Source organism: Tribolium castaneum, chromosome 10 (assembly GCF_031307605.1).
Source record: "Tribolium castaneum strain GA2 chromosome 10, icTriCast1.1, whole genome shotgun sequence".
Classification (NCBI taxonomy): domain Eukaryota; kingdom Metazoa; phylum Arthropoda; class Insecta; order Coleoptera; family Tenebrionidae; genus Tribolium; species Tribolium castaneum.
Window position 1 is genome coordinate 3,407,327 of NC_087403.1, and position 21,822 is coordinate 3,429,148.

Consider the following 21,822-nt stretch of genomic DNA (forward strand, 5'->3'; position numbering starts at 1 on the left):
AGTAACAAACAAGATGAGTGATGAGTTCAAAAGAGGCATTACACTTGAAACGCAGTGGGTTGTTGTTGTTGTTGTTGTTGTTGTTGTTGTTGTTGTTGTTGTTGTTGTTGGCTTCCTGTATCATCTAAAATACACGAAACACAATTATTTATTGATGAAGGAGGACCATCAAACTGATCTTCGTCAAAACTGTTATAATAATGTTGTAAACATGGTAGATTCAGCTTTATATCATGATCTTGTTGATATGTTTCCGGTAATTTATGAAATATATCCATCAACTGGCACGGTCCTAATTTCAGTAGTTCCAGTTTCATTAGTAATCGAATATCGCTTATGGTTTTTTCAAAATGCAGCACTTTTTTTATAACAGGTTCTACACTCGTTGCCATCTTAAATGGAACTAAATTAGACGTTAAATAATTATATCGTATATATATTTCTTATTTATTAGGTAATATCTTTCATTTCAATCCAACTATTCTGATTATCTGGTAAACCTAACCATTTCACAAATAATTTAGTTCCTTTACGTCGAATCACTTTCTCAACTAAATAGACGTCAGGATATTGAGTTTTTGATAATTCCCAAATATAAAAAGCTCCTTTGATTGGTTGACCTTCTTTATCTTCTAGCAGAAATGTTACAGGATTGGTTAGATTAATCTTACTGATTTTAAAAATTTCCGTTGACCAATTGGGTGTATATCCTTTTTCAAATAACATCTTTTCTTTGCTAATTCTTACGAAATCTCCGACTTTAAATTTTTTTCTGTTTTTATCAACAATCTTTAGATGATCATATGCTGTTATGTCTCCTTGATTCGAAGCGTTTATCTCTGTGGGTTTCCTTCCTGTTGTTCGATGTATTGTAGTATTATAATTTTTGGTTATCTCTTGCAATTTATTTATCCATTTATGTGTCGCAAATAACGTAAAATATCGATAAATTTTGGATTTTAAAGTACGTATAACTCGTTCAGCAATTGCTGCTTTTTTAACGCTGTACGTACTATAGTGATTAATATTATAACGTCTCATCAAATCCTGAAAAGTGGTATTATAAAATTCCTTTCCTTGATCTGACTGTAAATTCTTTGGTATTCGTTCTTTTTCATTCTTCAGTATTGATTCCATAGCTCTGCTAACCTCATTAGCTGATTTCGATTTCAGTGGTCTGGTCCATAAAAATTTAGAAAAACAGTCGATTACGACTAAAATATATTTAAATCCATTATTATGATAAGATAAATTTTGCATTTCTGCTAAATCTACTTGCCATAAATCATCCAATCCTTTAATTATAGTACGTCTTCGTTTAAAATTCCTGCGTGCAGGTTTAAATATCTCGTTTACCAATTTTTGCTTTACATCACTAACTTGCTTTAGTCGAACCATTGCTTATTTACGGTACACTTCTCTACAATTTCCATGACGATCTGACATTTGACCTGGAGGACACTTGTTTTTATTATGAGGCATGGGTTCTATCTTTCACTATTTTCATATGAATCTGTTACTTTCCTTTTCTTTGATATAGGTACATTTTCAAGTTGATCTGTATCACCTGCTTTAGAACGTTTGGAAATGGTTTCTGGTTTTATCTTAATACTATCGATTCCTTCAAAGCGTTCTTCAAGTTTTTTTATTCGTCTGGTTATCTCATTTGAATTATTCATAAATTTTTTCCACTTGTTATCGATTTCATAATTTATACTTAAATGTTTGTTATGCAATTCTGATTCAATCGTGTGAGGAATTGTAGCAATTATATTATCAATTTTTTCATCAAGTATTTTGTACTTAACATTCATGGTTAAGTTTAACTGATTAAATTTATCCATCCATATAGCATCTGCTTTATGAACATTATTATTTAAATCCGTTAAAGCAGCTATTACTCCTTCCATCTTTTGGTATATTTGTTTACTTACTAAATCAATATATACCTTATTCGCACAATCTTTGTCTTCTGTTGGATCATTAATGTTACAGATTCTATGATGTTTTAAATCAAGGTCACCATCAGCAGTGAAAACAAAAGGTGATGGTGTAGATTTAAAAAATGCACTTGATGCTGATAACACTTTACGTCCGAATAGATCAATGGGCATTTCAACACTGAGGATTAACCAGAAAAAAACTTAAGCCTAATATATTACACCACATTCCTTTAATTCTTCTTCTATTGATAAAATTTCATTCAGATGGGAATTGTTACCCGCTTTTGTCGCTGCATGTAATAATGCTAGACGTGACACTAATTCATTTATGTCATCCCAGTAAACATATTCTACACGTTTATTAGTGAATAATCCTTCACCAATAAACGGAGATTTAGGAAATGAAGTAAACATTGGTTGCACAATTTGAGTATATTTTACACCTCTATGACCTTTTAGTTGTTTTGTGGGATCATTATTTTTTCTATGTGTATTAGAAATTTCAAGTATTTTTTTGTATGCTGACCGATCCTCTTTTGTAATTTGAGTGTATTTATCTTCAGGGTTTTTAAAAAATATTAGTCTGTATAAACCAGGAGTACCAGGAAATGATTCATTATCTAAAATTAAATCACCATTTTGACTGATTATTAATTCATGTTTACCCATAAATAGTTTATTCTCTTTTGAATTATATCTAGGACCAAATGTCTGATCACTGGTTTTCTCTAAAACTGCTTCTATTGCATTTCTCGCAACTGGAGGATATTGTTCTAAAAATTCATCTAAAATATGTCTGCTATTAATTAAATCATCCATAGTGTCAGATTTGGTTTCTTCAATCTTCTTCTTTTATTTCTGGTAATGACTCATATATTTCTTCTGGTTGTCGCAGTGATGTACTAGGTTCATATGTTTCTTCAACTGGTAGTTCAAGTTCTTGTTTAATCTTTTCTTTTTTTGGTAGTTTAAGAAATTGTTTCCTTTGCTTTTGAATATGATGTTTTGGTCTTTTGTGTTGTTTTTGTTGTTGTTGCTGTGGTGGTGGAGATTGCTTCTCCAATTTTTATTGAAATTTCTTCTAAAGGATTTATAACAGGCTGAAAAAGCTTTTTAATTGACTCATCCGCTTCACTGCTGTTTAACTTTATGGCTTTATACTTCTTTCGAATTGAATCAGCTGCTTTTAATATATGTCTTTTAAGGTTTTGATCTGGTTTGGTACCCATCATTACCGCTTAATGTTATAAACTAACCGAACAAATCAGAATTATTGTTTATATAACTTCTTATTCGACTGCTATTATAACGGGTCTCAAACTGATATTAACCGATCTCAAACCGATCAGGAACTGCTTTTTAACAGACATTAACCGGTCTGAAACCGATATTAACCGGTCTCTATCCGATAATAACCGCTCTGGAACCGGTATTAACCAATATCACACCGATACTAACCGGTCTGAGACCGATATTAACCGGTCTCTAACCGGTATCTAACCGATACTAACCGCTTTGGAACCGGTATTAACCGATATCGCACCGATACTAACCGCTGTGAAACTGATATTAACCGGTCTGGAAACGTTCTCAAATAGATATCACTCTACACTTGAATAAAATGATCAAACCCTTTTCTATATCGACCCTTATTTAATTCATTATCTTTACATATAACCAAAAAACCATATTGGTTTTTCCAACATTCCTGACATATTTCACAGAATTGTTCGAATTTCATATCAGCACCAACATGATCTTCATATACATGTTTTAAATTTAACAGATCTTGTTTTAATATTACCAATAAATTTGCATTATCTCGAATTAAATGTTTCGGTATTTTTGTATATGTTTGACAGAGATAGAAACTATCAATATTTTTATGCCGGCCCATGCAAAAGTAATCCCTTATCTTAGCTTGATTACACATTATGACATCATCAAATATAAAAATAGAGTTATTTTTTGCATCTTTGGCTCTAGCACTCTTCATTATGTTCATACTGGTTATATTCCATTCCTTTAATTTTTTGTAGCACATCACTAAGCAGTTTATACTTCGGTTGATATAATGATTTACAATAAATATATATGTTTTCAAATTTCAATCCGTTGGGATCAAACAATAAAGACAATAATATGTTAGTTTTTCCTCCACCAGAAGGTCCACAAATTATACAACGTATTGATTCGGGTAAAAGTGTACCATGTCGATGAGACATTTTATGTTTATTATCAACATTATTATAATCATGATTTATGATAGGTAATTGTAATTTTTGCTTTAACACTTTCATTTTCATACTAAATTAAAAACATTTATAAGAAGGTTTATATAGGGAAAAAAGTTCAGTTAAATGTTGTCTTTCAAAGGGGAAGGACTATTAAATACTGCAATCAATAAATTACCTTTTGAATTACATTTACCAGGATATCAATATTGCGGACCTGGTACAAAACTTAAGAAACGGTTAGAACGAGGTGATCCTGGAATAAACAAGCTTGACAGCTTTTGTAAAACGCACGATATAGCTTACGCTAATTCCAACGATTTAAAAGATAGACATCAAGCGGATCGAATTTTAGAAGATAGTGCATGGTCACGTGTTAAGTCTAAAGACGCTTCATTTGGTGAAAAAGCAAGTGCCTGGTTTGTAACTAACGCAATGAAAGTCAAAAGGAAATTAGGTATGGGAATCCAAAGGAAAAAATCGAAAAGGAAGACAAAGAAATCTAGAAAGAGGACACAGAAAAAACAACAACCTTTTCATAAAGCTCTTTTATCAAATTTAGAAAATAAGGGATATGATAATATAAAATCTGCATTATCAGCTGCTCGTATAGCAGTTAGAAAATCTGGAGGTCGTAAGCGTATAAAAATTCCTCGTATTATACCTATAAAAACAGGAGGATTTTTACCATTGTTACCATTAATTTTTGGAGGACTTAGTGCCTTAGGGGCTATGGGCGGAGGTGCTGCTGCTATAACTAAAGCTGTAAATGATGCTAAAGCAGCGAAACAGAAATTAGATGAGAATAAACGTCATAATAAAGTACTGGAAGATATCGCTATCGGGAAGGCGGGAAGTGGTTTATATCTTCGAAAGCAACCACGAGGTTATGGATTGTATTTACGTAAATTTCCAAAAAACTACCAATAAAACTGCCTAATAGGGCACTAACTGATAATGATTTAAGAAGATATGCTAAATTATTAAAACTACCCAAATTTAAAGGCGTTTTTATGAGAGATGAATTAATTCATATGAAACCTGATAAGACAGAATGTGCTATCATTAATTTGGACTCTAAAAAAGGATCCGGAACTCATTGGGTTTGTTATAGAAAAACAAATAAACAGGTTGATTATTTTGATAGTTATGGAAATCTAAAGCCACCTCTAGAATTAGTACGATACTTAGGAAATTGTAATATTTACTTTAATCATGATCGTTATCAATTTTTATCATATAATTGCGGACATTTATGTTTGATGTTTTTACATAATAAAAGATGAGATAATCATGTATTTTATTCAGTCATGTATAAGACATTCTCCCTAACAGGTGTTGAAAGTACGCTGTCTGAACACTATGAGCCACCCATTGACCTTGAAGAAAATTCGAATTATTCTATAGCTTTAATCGGTTTTTATACTAACAATAATATACCAAATATAGAAGAGGGTACAAATAAATTTTATTATTTTGCTCCGAACACTACTGAAGAAAAAGTGATAACATTTCCGAAAGGTGCTTATGAAATAGCTGCTATAGAAAAATATATACAAATTATTCTTAGTGGACGATCTGCAACTGATGCTCAAAAACAGAATACATTTTCATTGAAGGCTAACGAAAACACATTAAAGTGTGAGATATTTAGTATTTACGACATTAATTTCGCTCACGAAGATAGTATTGGTAAATTGTTAGGTTTTTCTAAAAGGAAACTTAAAGCAAGACAATTACATGAAAGTGATTTACCTGTTAACATAATTAAGGTTAATACAATACGTATCGAGTGTAATATTGTAAGAGGTTCTTTCTACAAAAACAAAGAATCTCATACTCTTTATGAAACTGCTTTAAGTGTTAGTCCAGCCGAACAGATTTTTGTGGAACCATTAAATCCTATTTATTTACCTATCATTAATAGATCCAATATACCTAACCTAACTATTGATATTGTTGATCAAGACCATTGTCCTATAGATTTTAACGGTCAAACAATCAATATTCGTCTTGCTCTGAAAAAAGAAGCATAAACATGGGTTTAGTGTTTCAAAATCAATATAAAAAATCATACAATCCATCAAATTATCAGTCAGTATCTTGTCATCAGTCGACATTATCACATCAGAGCGTGCAGATTCTTAAATCGTTAGGATATAATGTCCGCCAGCAAACTTCAGGTTTACAGTTCACCGGAAATAGACGACAGCATAAGTAAAGAGGAAGAACATACATATAGTCCGCAAGTAAGATCTTTCGATAACAATGATGAAATCGAAATTATAATTAATCAGAGAGATATTTGGATTTCTCTCTTTGAATCATTTATACAAGTGGACGGTGAGTTCATACCAGATCCGGTACCGGAAACTGGCGGTGGAAATGTAACCTTGACTAATAATGCAGCAGCATATTTATTTGAGAATGTAAGCTATGAATTGAATAATGTTGAGTTAGATAGTGTACGTGAAGTCGGAACAGTATCTACAATCAAAACTTTTCTATGTTATGGCAAAGATGAAGTAAGAGCATTAACTCTCGCTGGATGGAATGATCAAGAAAGTCAACAACTGAAGACATTTAATGAAACTGATAATACGTTTTCATTTAGAATCCCTTTATCTTATCTGTTAAATTTACCATTTGATTATCATCGGATAGTTAGCGGTCATCAAAAACTTCGATTAATACGAAGTCGTAACGATGCTAATTGTTTCATTTCTACCGGAACGAGAAAAGCGACACTTAAGATTAACAATATTGAATTAAAAGCAAAACATGTTTACCCAAATGATGAAATTAAATTAACTATATTAGAAGGGATCAACAAAGATCGTGTTATATCGTTACCGTTCAGAAAATGGGAAATTCATGAACTTCCATCAGTTCGACAAACTAATAACGACATCTGGAGAGTTAAAACATCTACTCAATTAGAAAGACCAAGATTTATTATCGTTTGCTTTCAAACAAACCGAAAAAATAATCCAAAGTCTGATGTTACTCTATTTGATCATTGTGATGTAAGAAGCGTACGTTTATGGTTGAATTCAAATGTTTATCCATATGAAACATGGAAACTACAATTTGCTAAAAATAAATATTTAGAAGCATATCAAGCTTACGTTGATTTTTATAAGGAATTTAATGGAAAAGATCGTGCTGAACCTATATTAAGCTATACAGATTATACAAAAAGACCGATATTTGTATTAGACTGTTCCAAGCAAAACGAAGCAATTCGAAGTTCCACCATTGATATCAGCTTAGAATTTGAAAGCGATAATAATTTCCCAGCCGATACAAGAGCTTATTGTATTATCATTCATGATAGAATAATGCAGTACTATCCGTTAACAGGAATAATTAGACAACTGATATAAGGATGAAAAAAAGTGTTACTATAAGTGATAGTGCTCCGGAAGTACATAATCTAATAGTTTGGTCATATGCTTATCAAGATGCTAGAAAAGGAAACTATTGGATACAATGCGCTGCAGACAGAGAAAGGTTTAAGTTTAGAATTAATCAAATGAAAAATATTTTAAAGGAGATCTTAAATTCTGCTCATCGTGAACAAATTTTTCAGTCTAGATTTAAGTGTTCAACATGAAGGTAGTAGTGATTGATGTTCAAGGATTTTATATACCTGAATTCATCGTTAAAGAATTAACAATATTTGATGGACATCGAACTGGTCACTATTTGTTTAAATCACCGGTGCCGTTTCGTCAACTAAGTGCAGATGTAAAAAAACAAGTGAAATATTTAGAATTAAATCATCATCTATTACGTTACAACAGTGGAAATATCGACTATGAAAATATTTATAACATACTAGAAGAAAATATTATCGATGATGTTATCGATATTATTTACGTAAAAGGAAGCGTTAAAGAGGATTTTTTAAGACAATTTTTCGATTCAAAGGACTTTTACCCTAGGATCATCAATTTGGAGGAAGCAAACTCTTGTCCAAAATTGCAACCACAACTTCCGTTATGTATGCATCATTACTTAAAAACTAAAATATGTATCTGTAGTCTTAATAATGTACGGTTTATTTATAATTATGTAATTCAGAATTTACCGAAATAAACGTTTAAAGTTTTAATCTCGTTTCCTTCTCCTACTTCATTAACCTGCCCTCTCCACTCTAGTTAAGATTACAAAAAGTATAAAGGGATCAACTTTTAGTGTGTGAAATAATTTTTATTGAAATATCAACAGTCAACACAACCATCATGTCTAGTAAGTAGAAATAATTTTTACATTATTTTATTTTAAATTTTTTCCGAATCAATTGTTTGAAATTTAATTACAACACTTCATCATCAGTCTTAATAAATTAATGTAATCTATTTATTAAATTTCTCTTTCTTTTGTTACAGAACATCCCGCAGGTTACTATGGGGACTATAACCCAGATTTGGTTGTTAACCACGCTGGGTTAACCGAAGAGGAGGTGGACCACCTCCTCACCCAAATTCCCGCGGGCACCTTCGAGTGGGTTTCCCTTATTAACATCTATCTGCGACTGGAACCGCCCCCATCCCTTGGAGGTTATTTTGATATTTTTACCGTGGGGCGCTTGACCGCCGCGATAGACACCGATGAGGAGCGGGGTATAATTGACATTTGGGTATGGGTACATTAAACCTCATACATGTTGGATCGTTTTATGATGTTCATAGCGTTTTTTATGATGTTCATAGCGTTAGGTTTGGCTTAAAAACTGCAATTAAAAATTTATTTAGGTGTATGACTTTTTTAGTTTAAGTATGTAGTTTGTTTTATGTATAATAAAAAATAATATTCATTCTGATTATTTTTCTGATCTTATTTCCTGTCTAACGTTTTTTTCTTGTAAATTTATGAATCAAAAATTTTATAAATATCCAGTTGTATTTGATTATTAATTTATCGTTACAATCATTTTCCCCAAAAAATTTATATCCAATAGTTTACAAACAATATATACATTTCTAATAGTTAAAACACATTTATACATCTTTTATAAAAAAAGTGGATTTGTTTAATTGAAATAGGTAAAAATTCATATCCAAAACCTTAATTACTGGGCGGTTAACATTTTTTACCAAAAGATTTTGAAGAATTTACAACAATTTATCATAAACCCTCAACAGATGATATAGTAATTATTGTAAAAGCTGAAGTTTATATTTTTTTCATTATCTACTTTTAGATTTAAAACTAATTATCCGAAATCTATAAGCGAAGAATTTAAAATATCAAGTCCAATTTCGGCAGCGATAACAACTTACTCAGGTGGTATTTATCTTTTTCTCAGAGATAATACATATATTACATTATCTAGTTGCATCTCTGGATATAATGTTCCTGGTTTAACAAACGAATTATTTGAAGGTGTTCCTAATAAAATAACAAGGACATTTAGATATTTAAACGGAAAGCTGTACTTTTTTAATGAAAATAATTACTTTGAATATGATGAGTTTACTAAGAGTGTCATACAAGCGGGACCTAAAACTTTATCTATATTTAACATTAATTGTCCGCGAGAACCCATCTTAATTCAATTGAAAAAATTATCTTTTAAAAAGATTATTACACACAATGCAGTCCTGGTTGAAAATTTAACAGATTATACTCGTGAAGAAGATAGTTGGTGTAGTTGGTGTATTCATCAGTGTTTGTTTACAGTAAGTTTATATTACAACTTAATAAAACGTTCTTTCTAAACATCTAATTTAAACATCTAATTTCAGCTTCAGACCTACAAAAGTTGTGCCAAAAAGACGCATCGTAAGTTTATCGAAAATATTGACTTCGGCACAAGTTCTTCATCCACAAATTCTTCCGATTCAGACTACTGAATTCTTCTCTAAAACCAACATAAATAATCTTTTTTTGGTAAATTCTTTAATTTTTTAAATTTGTTTACCACATTTGATTGCTAAAAATGTGTTTAATTTTTTAGGAAAATTTTTATCAAATTTTTATCAAACAAAAAGTGCGTCACAAAATTCCTACGATAAGGTAAACCACAAAATTAGTATTAAATCATATTTTATTTCATTTTTATTTTTTAGGAAAGCGTGTTATCTGTTAACCGCAAAAATTGATTATAAAAGTTCCGTTTTTTACACATTTCACCAGTTTTATTAAAACTATCTTTGTGAGAAGTTGTATGTGCTCCGCTGTGTATTTTTGCATTTAAATTTCAAAGGATTCTGTAATGGCTGATCAACTATTAAATCTGAATAAAATTGCTGCCTGTGAATATACTGATACATATGTCAGTGCCAACGATTTGGAAGTGAACAAGAAATATAAAATCATCAATTTAACCAAGGCAAACACACAACATGGGGTTATGATGGTAGCATATCTGGACAACGTCGGTAAAGTTTTTTTACCTAAACGACTAACAGCAGTTATGAATGATACCATAATTACGACACTAATGGAAGGACTCGGATCTTATTTGATTTATATGGGACGTAAGCAAGCTAATGGAAATCAGGAACATGATGCCCACATTTTTAATTTCGAACGTATTGTTCACGAAGATTAATGTAAAATTTTTTGGTAAGTGTCATGTTCACCTCTATTTAAAAAACTAATTTATGATTTTTTTCAGGTTTCCAAAATAGACAGCACTATCCACTCTACCTACCTGAGGTTCGACTCCCCATGGAAGGAACAACAACAACAACAACTTTTTTTGCATTATATTTTAAACAAATAACAAAATAAACTTGGTGCGCAACAGACAAGTTAGGCAAACAACATTACAAAAATAAAAAACTACATATACTAGGTTTTTTTTCCTTATCGATAAAATAATGACTTTCCTTTATTAGTTATTAGTGACAAGCGCGATGATTTTCTGATATTTTGCTTAACTCAATACAGCATGTATTGTATATATACTTCATGTATTCAAAATTGCACATTTCAAAAATCATATATTCAAAATTTCACAACCCCAAAAACCAAAAATTTCACAACCCCAAAAAGCTACTACTACTACTACTACTTGTTTTCTTGGTTGCATATTCGCAAACGGGCGGGGGGTGTGTTTAAAAAAAAAAAATGGAGGCCAGCGCCATCTTTGATTGACGGCTGCGCTGACGGCAGCGCCATCTAGCGAAAAGTTTGCAGACCGTGGCGCCATCTAACGTGAGAATTTAGGCGGAATTTGTGACGACATCGGCGCTACCAACATTACACCCAATATTAATTTTTAAATAAATTAAAATTTTGGCGCCATTTTTTTTAACAAACAAACATGGCCGACTAATTTCAAATATTAATTTTGAAATAATTTAAATTTGGCGCCAATTTACCATTAAACAAAAATGACCGCCGCCGACTTTCAAACTTCCAAGATGGCGACGATTATTATTATTATTATTATTATTATACTACATAAATATATTTGCATCATCACAAATGGCGTCAGTCGGCCGCAGGCCGGCTGACCAGCTGGTCGCAGGCCAGCGAGCTGCGATTACGCGCTTGCGTCTGCGGCTGACTGACACAATTTTCACACATGCGCAGTAGAGGGAGGTGGAGGTGGTTTTTGAACCGGCTATCTCTATCTACTCTGTGCTATAGACAGAAGCCCCGCCATAACCATTGACTTTAACGAATTCTGCAGTTAAACATAAACTGGATACCATAGTTGCAGAACCACTTACACCTGCAGCAAGATCAAGATTATTCCAGATATGATAATGATCCAACATCCAACCATTACCTATTAGTGAGGCAATTACATATAATTGACTATCCGATCGAAACAAAAACCCTAATTTTATCCAAACGCTTCCAATTAGGGCCAATATAATCCCGACCAAATAAACTACCTATAAAACGAATTTGTAGCAATTTCCAAAAACGGGACCCGAGACCTTATCGCTGCACCGCCTAAGCCTGAATTTGAGCGCGATAGAAGTCATAAATGAAGCCACGAAGCAGACTAGTGGAACACTGGCTATTGTTTGCCTAATCCCATCCCCCGTGTCCTCCGATCTCGCTCCTTTTTCATCCAGATACAATGGAATATAAATAAGTGTTAACGTCGTGAATAGCCTTGAAGCCATATACCTGATGGAAAAGTGGTAACTTGGAAATTTATTACACTGATAATCCTCTCTTATACATTAACGAAACCTTGTAAATAATTGATGATTTCAAAAAATGCGTGACTTCTTCATTTGTGACCAAACCACTGGAATCTGATTCACTTTCCGGGATTATATCATAGTCGCTTCGACTCTCCTCTTTCGTAAGTGCCCCACAGTAAAATATGAGCGAAGCGAAAATTCCTATTAAGCTTATAATCAAAGCTATTTCCTGAAAAGATTTTTGGTGGTTCCAGAAAGGAAATGAGTCGTTTTTACCTTGAACTTGTAAAAATCGTCAGGACCGATTTTATTCGGGTCATTATCGTTTTTTAAAACTATGAGAGTGATTAAATACACGGAAATACTGCAACAAACAGTCGCTGTGTATCTAAAAACAAGGTTATTGATGATTCAAGTTCACGCAATTCGCAATTAATCAATTAATTCATGACTGTGATGTACGGTGATTTGAATGAATGATTCATGTTACCTAATTGCCGTCAAATCAGAAGTGTATCTGTGAGTGGTCGCTATTTCCGGAATAATGGACAAATGCGATATTTGGGTTATGGCCCAGCCTATTTGGAAGAGGCTTATGACAAAACCGTAGTCGATAAGCACCCATGTGTTAAGCGCAGTCGGTTTTAAACAATAAATCAAAGAAAATCCAACAGACACCGCTAATGTTCCTGGAAACACAATGCTTACATGTAAATAACATGCTAATATAGACAGACGGGTTTTTGTAGTTGTGTCAATAGGATTTTTTATTTCCCCATTTAACAATTAGTTCGGCGACTAAATTGAATTAATGCGTCCATAAGACACGCAATAAAACCCTGCCGAATTTTTGATACCACGCCGCGGGTCAATCGGAGACTTGCATAAATTTCCATATAATCCGTAGATGATAGATACACAAATTAAAATTTTCTTACTGTCGTAATGTATGTGCATATATTAGAAAAACAGCCCGCGGGCGAGTGCGGGCGAACGCCACTGTCTTATAGTATACACAGTGATGTTGACGCACCTGCTAAATGCCACGCCCTGCGGGCACCGGTGCGGTCTACGGCATAGCCGACTACGGGAGTAGCCAGCGCGTCTACGACTTGTCCTGAAACAGACCGGCGATTAGTCACGTCACTCCAAATTGTAGCATTTTTCCACCGAGAAACTCATTAATTTAAATTAGAAGACGAGTGAAATATCGCGCTTTCGCGGTTTATGTCCGCGTAATTGTCCGTGGCAGAGAGTGGCAAATCATTTTTTCGCCAGCGTTTCGTCAAGCGTCAAGACAAACAAAGCATTGACACGAAAATTTATTTATTTCTAAACCCAGGTTTTTGTGACTCTGCGGGTTTTTATTTATTTTATTCAAAACTGGTTTTTTTCAACAGCGACATAAATTTCACCGAAAACTTTATTTTATGCCATTTTCGTTTATAGTCGAAGTTCTCTTATTAAAAATTTAAAGGCCCGCATGAGGTGCAGCAATAGTCGTAAATAAATAAACGTCACAACGCGGAAGACGGCCACTAAATTTTGACATCATTGTGTTGACTCTCTGTGTATTCAGCATTAGGTAATTGGCGGTAAAACGAGTTAAAAACGGTCCTCTCGACCGTGGCTTTGTTTAACCAATTGTGAAGAAATTGTTCTTTAATTTGATTAAAATAAAATTAAATAATATTCACTTTCGAAAAAATATTTTGTAACGGTGATTACTACATGTAACAGTAATTGATCAACCATAACTTATACAAACAGTATTTCCTTCATGTCGTTTTGTACTATTAAGGACAGTTAATGTGTATAGTTGCGTTTGTTTAAATTGTGGGTTAAGCTGCACGAAAACAGTTACGTCTTTATTGAATGGTCAGTAACTCATTTAAATCAGGTTGTGGTAGAACATCACATCGCTATTTAGCGCTACTCCGACTTAACTACTATAGACCTACTGAATGAAACAATTTGTTTACTTAAATAACGAGTTTACGCGATTTAAATGTAGATATCTAGCATTGTTTACGTCGAAAGGAATTTGTAATAATAGGCAATAGCTTTATGTATACAACTCACATTATCCTTGAATCTTAATTCGGGTTTGTTATATTTTAATAAATATTTTGCAGGTGTTCACTTGATAACCTTGCTACTTCTCTTTATGATTTCATTAAACGGAAAGTTGTAGACACCATCCATCATAAAGAAAATTATTATTTATTTAAATCATATTTATTTAAATCGCTCGCCCACCGATTTACTATTCATATGGTAATTACACAAGTGCCCTAGTATTTTACGTAACTAAATCAATAAAACTACCGCAACTAGGATCATTGTTTGCTAAACTAAATTTTGCATAACGCTATTATTTTTATTACTCGGAAAATTTTGCAACAATAGCCAGAGAACACATTTCCAGCTTTTACCCAATGACGACCAAAAAGCAACTTTCATGCGTAAAGAATTCCTGCAGATTCTAATTCAGATCTCTAGAAAGCCTCGTTAACATTTTATTCAAATTATTCAGAAAAATTAACATTTCATAACGCATAATAAAGTTTCATATTCAATGAAGAAAGAGCATCAGACTTAACGAACCACGTTGCGAATGTCCTTTTAGAAGATAATTACTATTTATTAGTTTATTACTATAAAAGACAATTCCAATGTGTCAAAAAAAGATTTACTCAGTTGCGTTTAAATACAATACAAAATAGTGTAAAGACTGGTCATTGTGTGATTCAGTAATTTTGGGAACCTTTTAGTCGCTCCACAGTGAGCGTAAAACTTTCTTTTATTCCGCTGTGGTCCATTATGATATCATCGATATCTGAAATGTCGAAACCTTGATCACATTAAGTAGGAAATAATGCGATGTGTCCATTTATGTAAAACTGTAAAAATCAAGGTCTGCGGTTTTCACTTTGTACACCTCAATCGGGTTTTTTTCGATTTCTTAATCGGTCACTAATCGAGTCGGACCAATTAGGAGTGAGCATCGAACTCACCTGTCATTATGAGAATACCGGCAGTTTTCGACTCCATTTGTAAAACAATTTGCAGATAAAATAGAGTATAAGAAAACCACATAGCCGCACAAAGATCATTATAAACGTGACCCATTCCGTAGCATAATTTTTGTACCCAATAGCATCTCCTGTCCAGGTTCGCCATATCGAGCTGAAAAAAGAACACCCAAATTTCATCACGAAGTCTGCACCTTTGGCCGAAAACGTGACAAAGTCAAAAGGTGCGAAGATGCATAGGGAGAGGACGTGACTTTTGCCAAATTCCACTTTTCGGCTAATGCTAATGCTAATTTAGTAGTGAAATAATGCGGTGGCGATCTACGTCAAGGTTGAAACGATAAGTGTCGATTTGAATTTTGATGCATGTGGACTAACAAACCCAAAAATGCAAATGTTGGAGATCGTGGTGGTAGGCTCGGTTGTCGAGCCGCACCTACGGGACAATGGCAACATGCAACATAAATGATTTTGCGAGGGGTAATGAGAAAATAAAAATAAGTTTTAGTCATATGGAGTGCATAATAAATTGTTGACTCACCGGAAAATGGGGTTCGAACCCTTCGTGCGACTCTCTTTGCCAGACTGGCACGCACCTTTCTAAAGTCTTGTAGGGTTTCGTCAGCCATCATGCTTGAAATGCAACACCGATAACCGTATTAATTAAAAATGACAATCTGCTGCTATTAGTTTCCCTTCGGGCTGGAAACGTATTAATTTACCGTATTAGTGTAATAGTTTAACGGTTAATAATGCGCTTAAGAAGGGTCAGACTTCCTGCGAAAGATGCCCATTTTTAGTCGAAACAGTTGACAATAGGAGCATTTTATGTGTGACCATAAGTTATAGTCAAATTTTTAGCCAGCTGGCGCTGGACATGAATGAAAAACGCCTACCATATTCCAGTCCAGGAAACTAATAAATATTTTATTTGTATATTTCAGTGCAGAACCGGACTAGCCACTTATGTGTACACACATTGCATAATATTTTTATTCAGCGTAGTACAGTCGTGTCAGTCGTACCGTAAGCTTTTAAAGTTTTTAGAACGTGACATAATTTGTCACTAACACTACTTGCAGCCAACGCAGAGTTGTAACTCTGACATTTCACCTTCCATTTTACGGTCTCGATAAACCGATTCATTAAGCATTAAGTCATTACTTAATTTCAGCTTTAACGACATTGCAGGTTTCATTAAAAATATGAAAGCGGGCGTGAAAAATCGAAAAAATTTGCAACGCCATTAACTTTTTGGTTTGGCAACAACCACCAAGTCATAATGAGACATTAACATGCTAAAAAAAGCACAACTTGAGTTACCTGACCATTTAGCATTTAATATCAACAAGATCCGACTTAGCATATTCGTAAAGGCACGCATGCGTACTAATCCCGCTGTAGTACCACAAAACAAGTACTTAATAAGTGGGCAAAATAAAACTCGAAAGTGAACCAGTTGTAGAACCGGTCTCAACAAAAAATAAATGTAAAGCATGTTATATGTCAACGTCGAGAGCCGGCCGATTCATACAACACAACACAATCCTTGCTGAATTAGCTGAAATCGGTGCGATCCTGATCACTTTTCATAATGTGCCAATTTTATGCTGGGACAGGTTTGTATGACTGCAATCGCACACCTGTTTCGCGTTGATACTGATTTAAAAGAATTTGATTTCTTCAGAATACATTACCGAAGATAAATCCCTATTTCATAAGCACTATTTACTGCTTTTATTCTAAACCGGCAATCAACTATTACCTAATATTATCATTAGTAGGTTCAATCGGCTCCGGGCTGTATTTACATATTTATACAATAACTTAGAACCGTTCACAAAATTACCTACGTGTAATCGAAAATTCCGTTGCATTGTCCCAGTTTCAACACCCAAAACTCGATCTCATTCTCGGATTTAAATTTCGTCTGCCCGTTGTCTGGACAACTTTCGGCACTTTGGCATTTTCCGAAATTGACGGTTTCAAACGCACCTACGCTGTGAATTGATTTTGACCAAATTACGCAACAGGCCATTAGAATATAAAATATGGCGTGAGAGGATCGTAATCCGATCATCAATAAAACGGAATAGTTTTATGGCAAATTCCCGGGATTTCGACATGTAAAAATCGGTTTTGATCTTAGTTTTTTCTCACTTGATGACTTGTGAAGCGTTAAGATAAAAATAGTGTGAGACGTGAGGCGATATTTATTTTATCAGGGTTAAAAATATGCGTCAAGACAGTGAACCCTTGTGAAATAAGGCGTTCAAGTGGCGACCGTCGAAAGATTAAAGAACAACCCTGTGATTGATACGTCTCGAGGGAGCTCGAGATGCGATAATCTCGTTATTTATGGCAAATTATAGATGCCAATAGAGTATTAGTGAAAAGTTGGATGTAAATGTTCAAGAAGCGTGACGATTAGATAATGCTGGTACTACTACAGTACCCGCTCATACCGACATACGCTTGTACTTAACAGATTTCTTAGTTATACAATCTCAGTATGACCGAAGGCAGTAGTTAGACTGGAAAACAGAAAGCACCTGTCTAAGATTGTGCGGTCGCTGATCTTGGTTCATTTCTTTTATGTCCGGCAATGATGTGTTCTCATTGGACGCCGTCGGCGACACAACAGCTAGATGAAGTGAGCGACAAACATAAAATATTGAAAAAGCAACACCTCTTCATTACATTGCAAAAACCTATTTATAGCCATGCAAATCAAAAATCTTTCAAAAAGAATCAGCCGACGTATCTTCGCACTACCATTAAAACTAACATAAATAAACAAGTTCTTTAGCAAAATATTTGTAAAGTTTTGTAAAAATGGAAACTTGTTTATCTTTCACAAGATCCGAGCACCTACCATCTTCAACACCTACGGAATAAGACCAATCAATTGCGCGACGACCAAATAATTAACTTTCTAATGGCGCGGCTCCTACAAGTCTGCCAGACGAAATTCTCGTTTGGGAGACTTGTCCTAGAAATCCGAAATTAAATTCAGTTTCCTGCGCTTTCGCAAAATAACGCATTAAAATTTCCTACTGTTATCTTCACCTTTGGATAATTTGGCAATGTTCCCCTTTGGCGTCGCCAAATTCTGCAAAGATGACTCAATTTTATATTTACTTCCCACAATTAGTGTCGACTTTTTGACTTTTTCGAAATTAAGTTATTAGGAACAATTGGTATTTGTAAACAAAGGCGACACTCGTGGGAGTTTTTATTATATCTAACACCTCTATATAGCGACTTCTGGCAATGCCATTAATTTTTATCTCCAATAAAACGTCCCTTCCAAGCAGCCTTTGCACAGATTATTTTATTATCAATATTAAAATGCTTCTGCGTTGTAAAAACTTTAATGACGTTACTGGTGGACTGTTTTAATGAGCATTTTTGTAATAATTTCAATGGACGCACATCAAATCGGCGAATTTATGGTCGCGGAAGGGTTTTTATTAGACAATATAGAGCCGCCGTAAGGGAAACACTCTGTATATGTTTATCGTTAGCACCGGTTACAATGACTTTTACTACGTTCGCATATGAGGTTTATGACATCTTAAACAACAATGTAGGAATAATCTGGTTTTGTTCTCATAATTTTATTGCCGAAGTGCCGATTTTTTCAGGTAACTGTATCCAGCAAGTCTAAAAAATTGGGAAAGAGTGAAATTAGTGAGTACATAAGATTATCGCGTCTGTGAGGCGAAATTTTGGATTGTCTCACTTCAAATATTGTACAACGTGTATTTATGGTTCCATATATGGCGTAAGAGAGATGTTGATGAAATATGGTCCCACAGAAGATAATGTTAGAGCATTGTGTAATTAATTACCGCTTAAGATTAGTCAAAATGACACTAAATATCGTAAAGCGTTAGTAATGTATAATTAAAGCGCAGTTTCCTAACGGAGATGCTCTAAAATGATTTCGTAATAAAAAACTGGTCCCCGGTAATTTCTCCATGTGCCAATGTTACCAAAATTAATATCGCCCATTCAGGCCGCTAATGGTCACGATTTTGAACGTGTCATTAGTCATCATATAAATTCCAAAAAGACAAATAGAGCAACTTTCATTAATGTCGATAATTTCAGCCAATTTCCGCCTCATTATTTTCCAGATTAAAAGTGCGATCTGGCATCAACTCACGTTTCCGGTACATGCAAATTCCTATCATTTTCAAATAGCAGATATAACGGGGGCCCTATTATACAACAAAAAGCGACCATGACGCTGACGGAAAAGACCACTCTTCGAGATGAACAAAGACGGCCAGATCTCCTCGTCTTAAGTGATTTTTTTTATTGTTACCTGCACGAAGAACAGGTAAACCAGGTTCCATCAGGTAAGAATTGTCACGGTCACATGATGGACCGAAGACCACCGAGAACCCAAAAGCCTCGGCAAATAGTAGCCACCATTTTATGATCGAAAATCGGACCATGATTTTATTCAGATCGACTTCCCTTTTCGCTTTATCGTTTGCATACATTATTGTGTTACAGTCGCAAATTTGAAATATCAAGGCTAGTGTTGGGTTTAATTATACGAACTACTATTGAAATCGCACGGTAATAAAATTTTAATATTTGAGCAACACTTGTCGCTCACTTCCCACATGGTGGCACAACGCGTTTTGTTCTTTTATCGTCGAAAATTTTGTTTCCGAAAAGTGTTGCTTCAAGCAACTCCGAACGGTTCTTTTTTGCAATTGACTCAAATTGAAACGTGACCGATTTGGATCAAACTTATTGCATCTTTTATAAGCAAACTTCCGTTGGGAATGAGAATCGAATTATATCAAATTATTCAAATCCTTCTCTTATGGAAACCATCACGACGCAATGATACACAACCTCACAAAGCACTTTTATTGGACAGGCTTTAAGCCCTTGCACCTGCCTGAGAAATGTGCTTATTTTTCCCACATCCTGTATAATAAAACGACAGGGAAGCAATATTTAATTGTGCAGAAATTTTTTTCGAAAATTACTATTGTAACAATGTTTTCGTTTCTCAAGGTCTGAACACCATTATGGCAATGCTCGTGTCTGTTCTGTTTTACCAAAACAGTCACAAACATCAATGTCATTCTAACTACGACAATCTACTATTTACTGAAATTTCTACAGCAAGAAAAATCCACCATTTATTCTCAAGTTCCACTTCAGTAACTCATGTTTTCGTTAGTCGATTAAAAATATTGATAGCTAGTCTCGTGGTAAATTAATTGTCCAATCGAGTGACTACCAAGGTTTGTTTATTGTTTATCTGCCTCCACTCAATTTCAGAAATTGTTACACTGAACAAATCTCCGAATTAATAAAGAAAATATGTCGCTAATTAAGAGTGACAAAAATCACTGCTGAGTAAAAACACGCGTGTGTTTGCCTTCCGGAAAAGATTATAATTTATAAATATTGAATTATTTCCCCGTGTACACAAAAAACGCAAACAATTTTTTAAACATTTACTTTACTTTCAGTTTTCTAATAGCATAACGTAACAGTAAAAGGTAGGTGTCGCATGAAATTGTGTTAATCACTAATAAATTTAAATTAGGCGAAAAATAAAACTTTTGGAGCGATGTAATTAAGATTGCAGTTTTGTGGGCGACATATACTCAAATTTCGGAAATTTATGGACCTGAGTACAATAATTTATTTGTGACGCGCTTGATTGCTTGGCGTTTAGTTCCACTCAAACTTTATATCGGGCTTGATCAACATGTAATAACTAATAATATTTAGTAACAGTAACAATAATTCGATGTTTAGATTACTGTTTGTACTGAGGGCTTGTATTTTTTATTGTAAAGTTAATTAGCAAATCCAGAATTTTTGGATTTTTGCACTCAAAATGGCCAAAAAAGCCATAAAATGAATTGTTGGGGCTAGTAACGTAATTACAAACATAAACTAATTAAAAAATTGGTAACTTGGTCATTATTTCAATTATTGAAACTTTAAAATTAGGTCAAAAATCAGTTTATTATTTTTTTTCTGTATTTATTTATAGCGTTTTTATCAAACATACATAAAAAATTGTTTTCTTTAATACGATGTTTGTTTAGCAACAAAATGGTTACAGTGGTTGCGGAATAGTAGGTATATATTTTTATAAATTTTACAGAACGACACAATAAATTAAAGCGTGAAGTTTTATTTTATCGCTGGTTATCAGCAGATTTGGCGAAAAAATCTGTCTTTGGTGATCTCTTGGGCAAGAAATAAGTCTTTTACAATTTGCGGTTTTAGCTGACAGAAGTTAATATCACTAACAAAAGAGTTTGGTACATTGTTGCAAATTCAGACAATAAAGTTTGAGATTTTCGGAGAGATTGGTGCCACAAATATCTTGTTAGAAAAATAGACGCCATTGTTACTTTTACGGTAAATAAATAAAATAATAACATTGCTAAGAGTAATAGCAGTCTAATACTATATTATTTTCTCCTCCATATAGGTT

The 21,822-nt window shown here is 33.8% G+C and overlaps 1 protein-coding gene and 2 long non-coding RNA genes across 7 annotated transcripts in view; 1 reads left to right on the forward strand and 2 right to left on the reverse strand.

The window, feature by feature from the left end:
* Positions 1–1,554, reverse strand: part of LOC135267229 (uncharacterized) — a 6,666-nt gene extending 5,112 nt beyond the window's left edge. Inside the window, exon 1 of the long non-coding RNA XR_010335602.1 lies at positions 11–1,554. This is a non-coding gene — a long non-coding RNA (uncharacterized LOC135267229). The remainder of the gene's footprint in view (positions 1–10) is intronic.
* Positions 1–16,190, reverse strand: part of Tc-re (major facilitator superfamily domain-containing protein 12-like) — a 22,375-nt gene extending 6,185 nt beyond the window's left edge. The window contains exons 1-9 of one of the 3 annotated variants that reach the window (XM_064359191.1): positions 15,929–16,190; positions 15,315–15,486; positions 13,331–13,414; positions 12,788–12,986; positions 12,574–12,685; positions 12,333–12,526; positions 12,082–12,277; positions 11,928–12,036; positions 11,775–11,870 (exon numbers count right to left, since the gene is read on the reverse strand). In XM_064359191.1, the coding sequence (XP_064215261.1) occupies positions 11,775–11,870; positions 11,928–12,036; positions 12,082–12,277; positions 12,333–12,526; positions 12,574–12,685; positions 12,788–12,986; positions 13,331–13,414; positions 15,315–15,486; positions 15,929–15,964 (1,198 nt within the window). In that variant the 5' untranslated portion in view covers positions 15,965–16,190. Of the gene's footprint in view, positions 1–11,774; positions 11,871–11,927; positions 12,037–12,081; positions 12,278–12,332; positions 12,527–12,573; positions 12,686–12,787; positions 12,987–13,330; positions 13,415–15,314; positions 15,487–15,873 lie in introns of all 3 variants that reach the window. The other 2 variants (XM_008195166.3, NM_001293618.1) reach the window with 2 other exon arrangements.
* Positions 8,417–10,984, forward strand: LOC135267227 (uncharacterized). 3 transcript variants are annotated; one of them, XR_010335600.1, is made up of 5 exons: positions 8,417–8,431; positions 8,572–10,075; positions 10,143–10,201; positions 10,255–10,753; positions 10,806–10,984. It is a non-coding gene; the product is annotated as an uncharacterized LOC135267227 (long non-coding RNA). The 3 variants fall into 3 exon arrangements; XR_010335601.1 differs by having other exon boundaries at positions 8,572–9,864; positions 9,931–10,201; XR_010335599.1 differs by having other exon boundaries at positions 8,572–10,201.
* Positions 16,191–21,822: the final 5,632 nt, after the last annotated feature.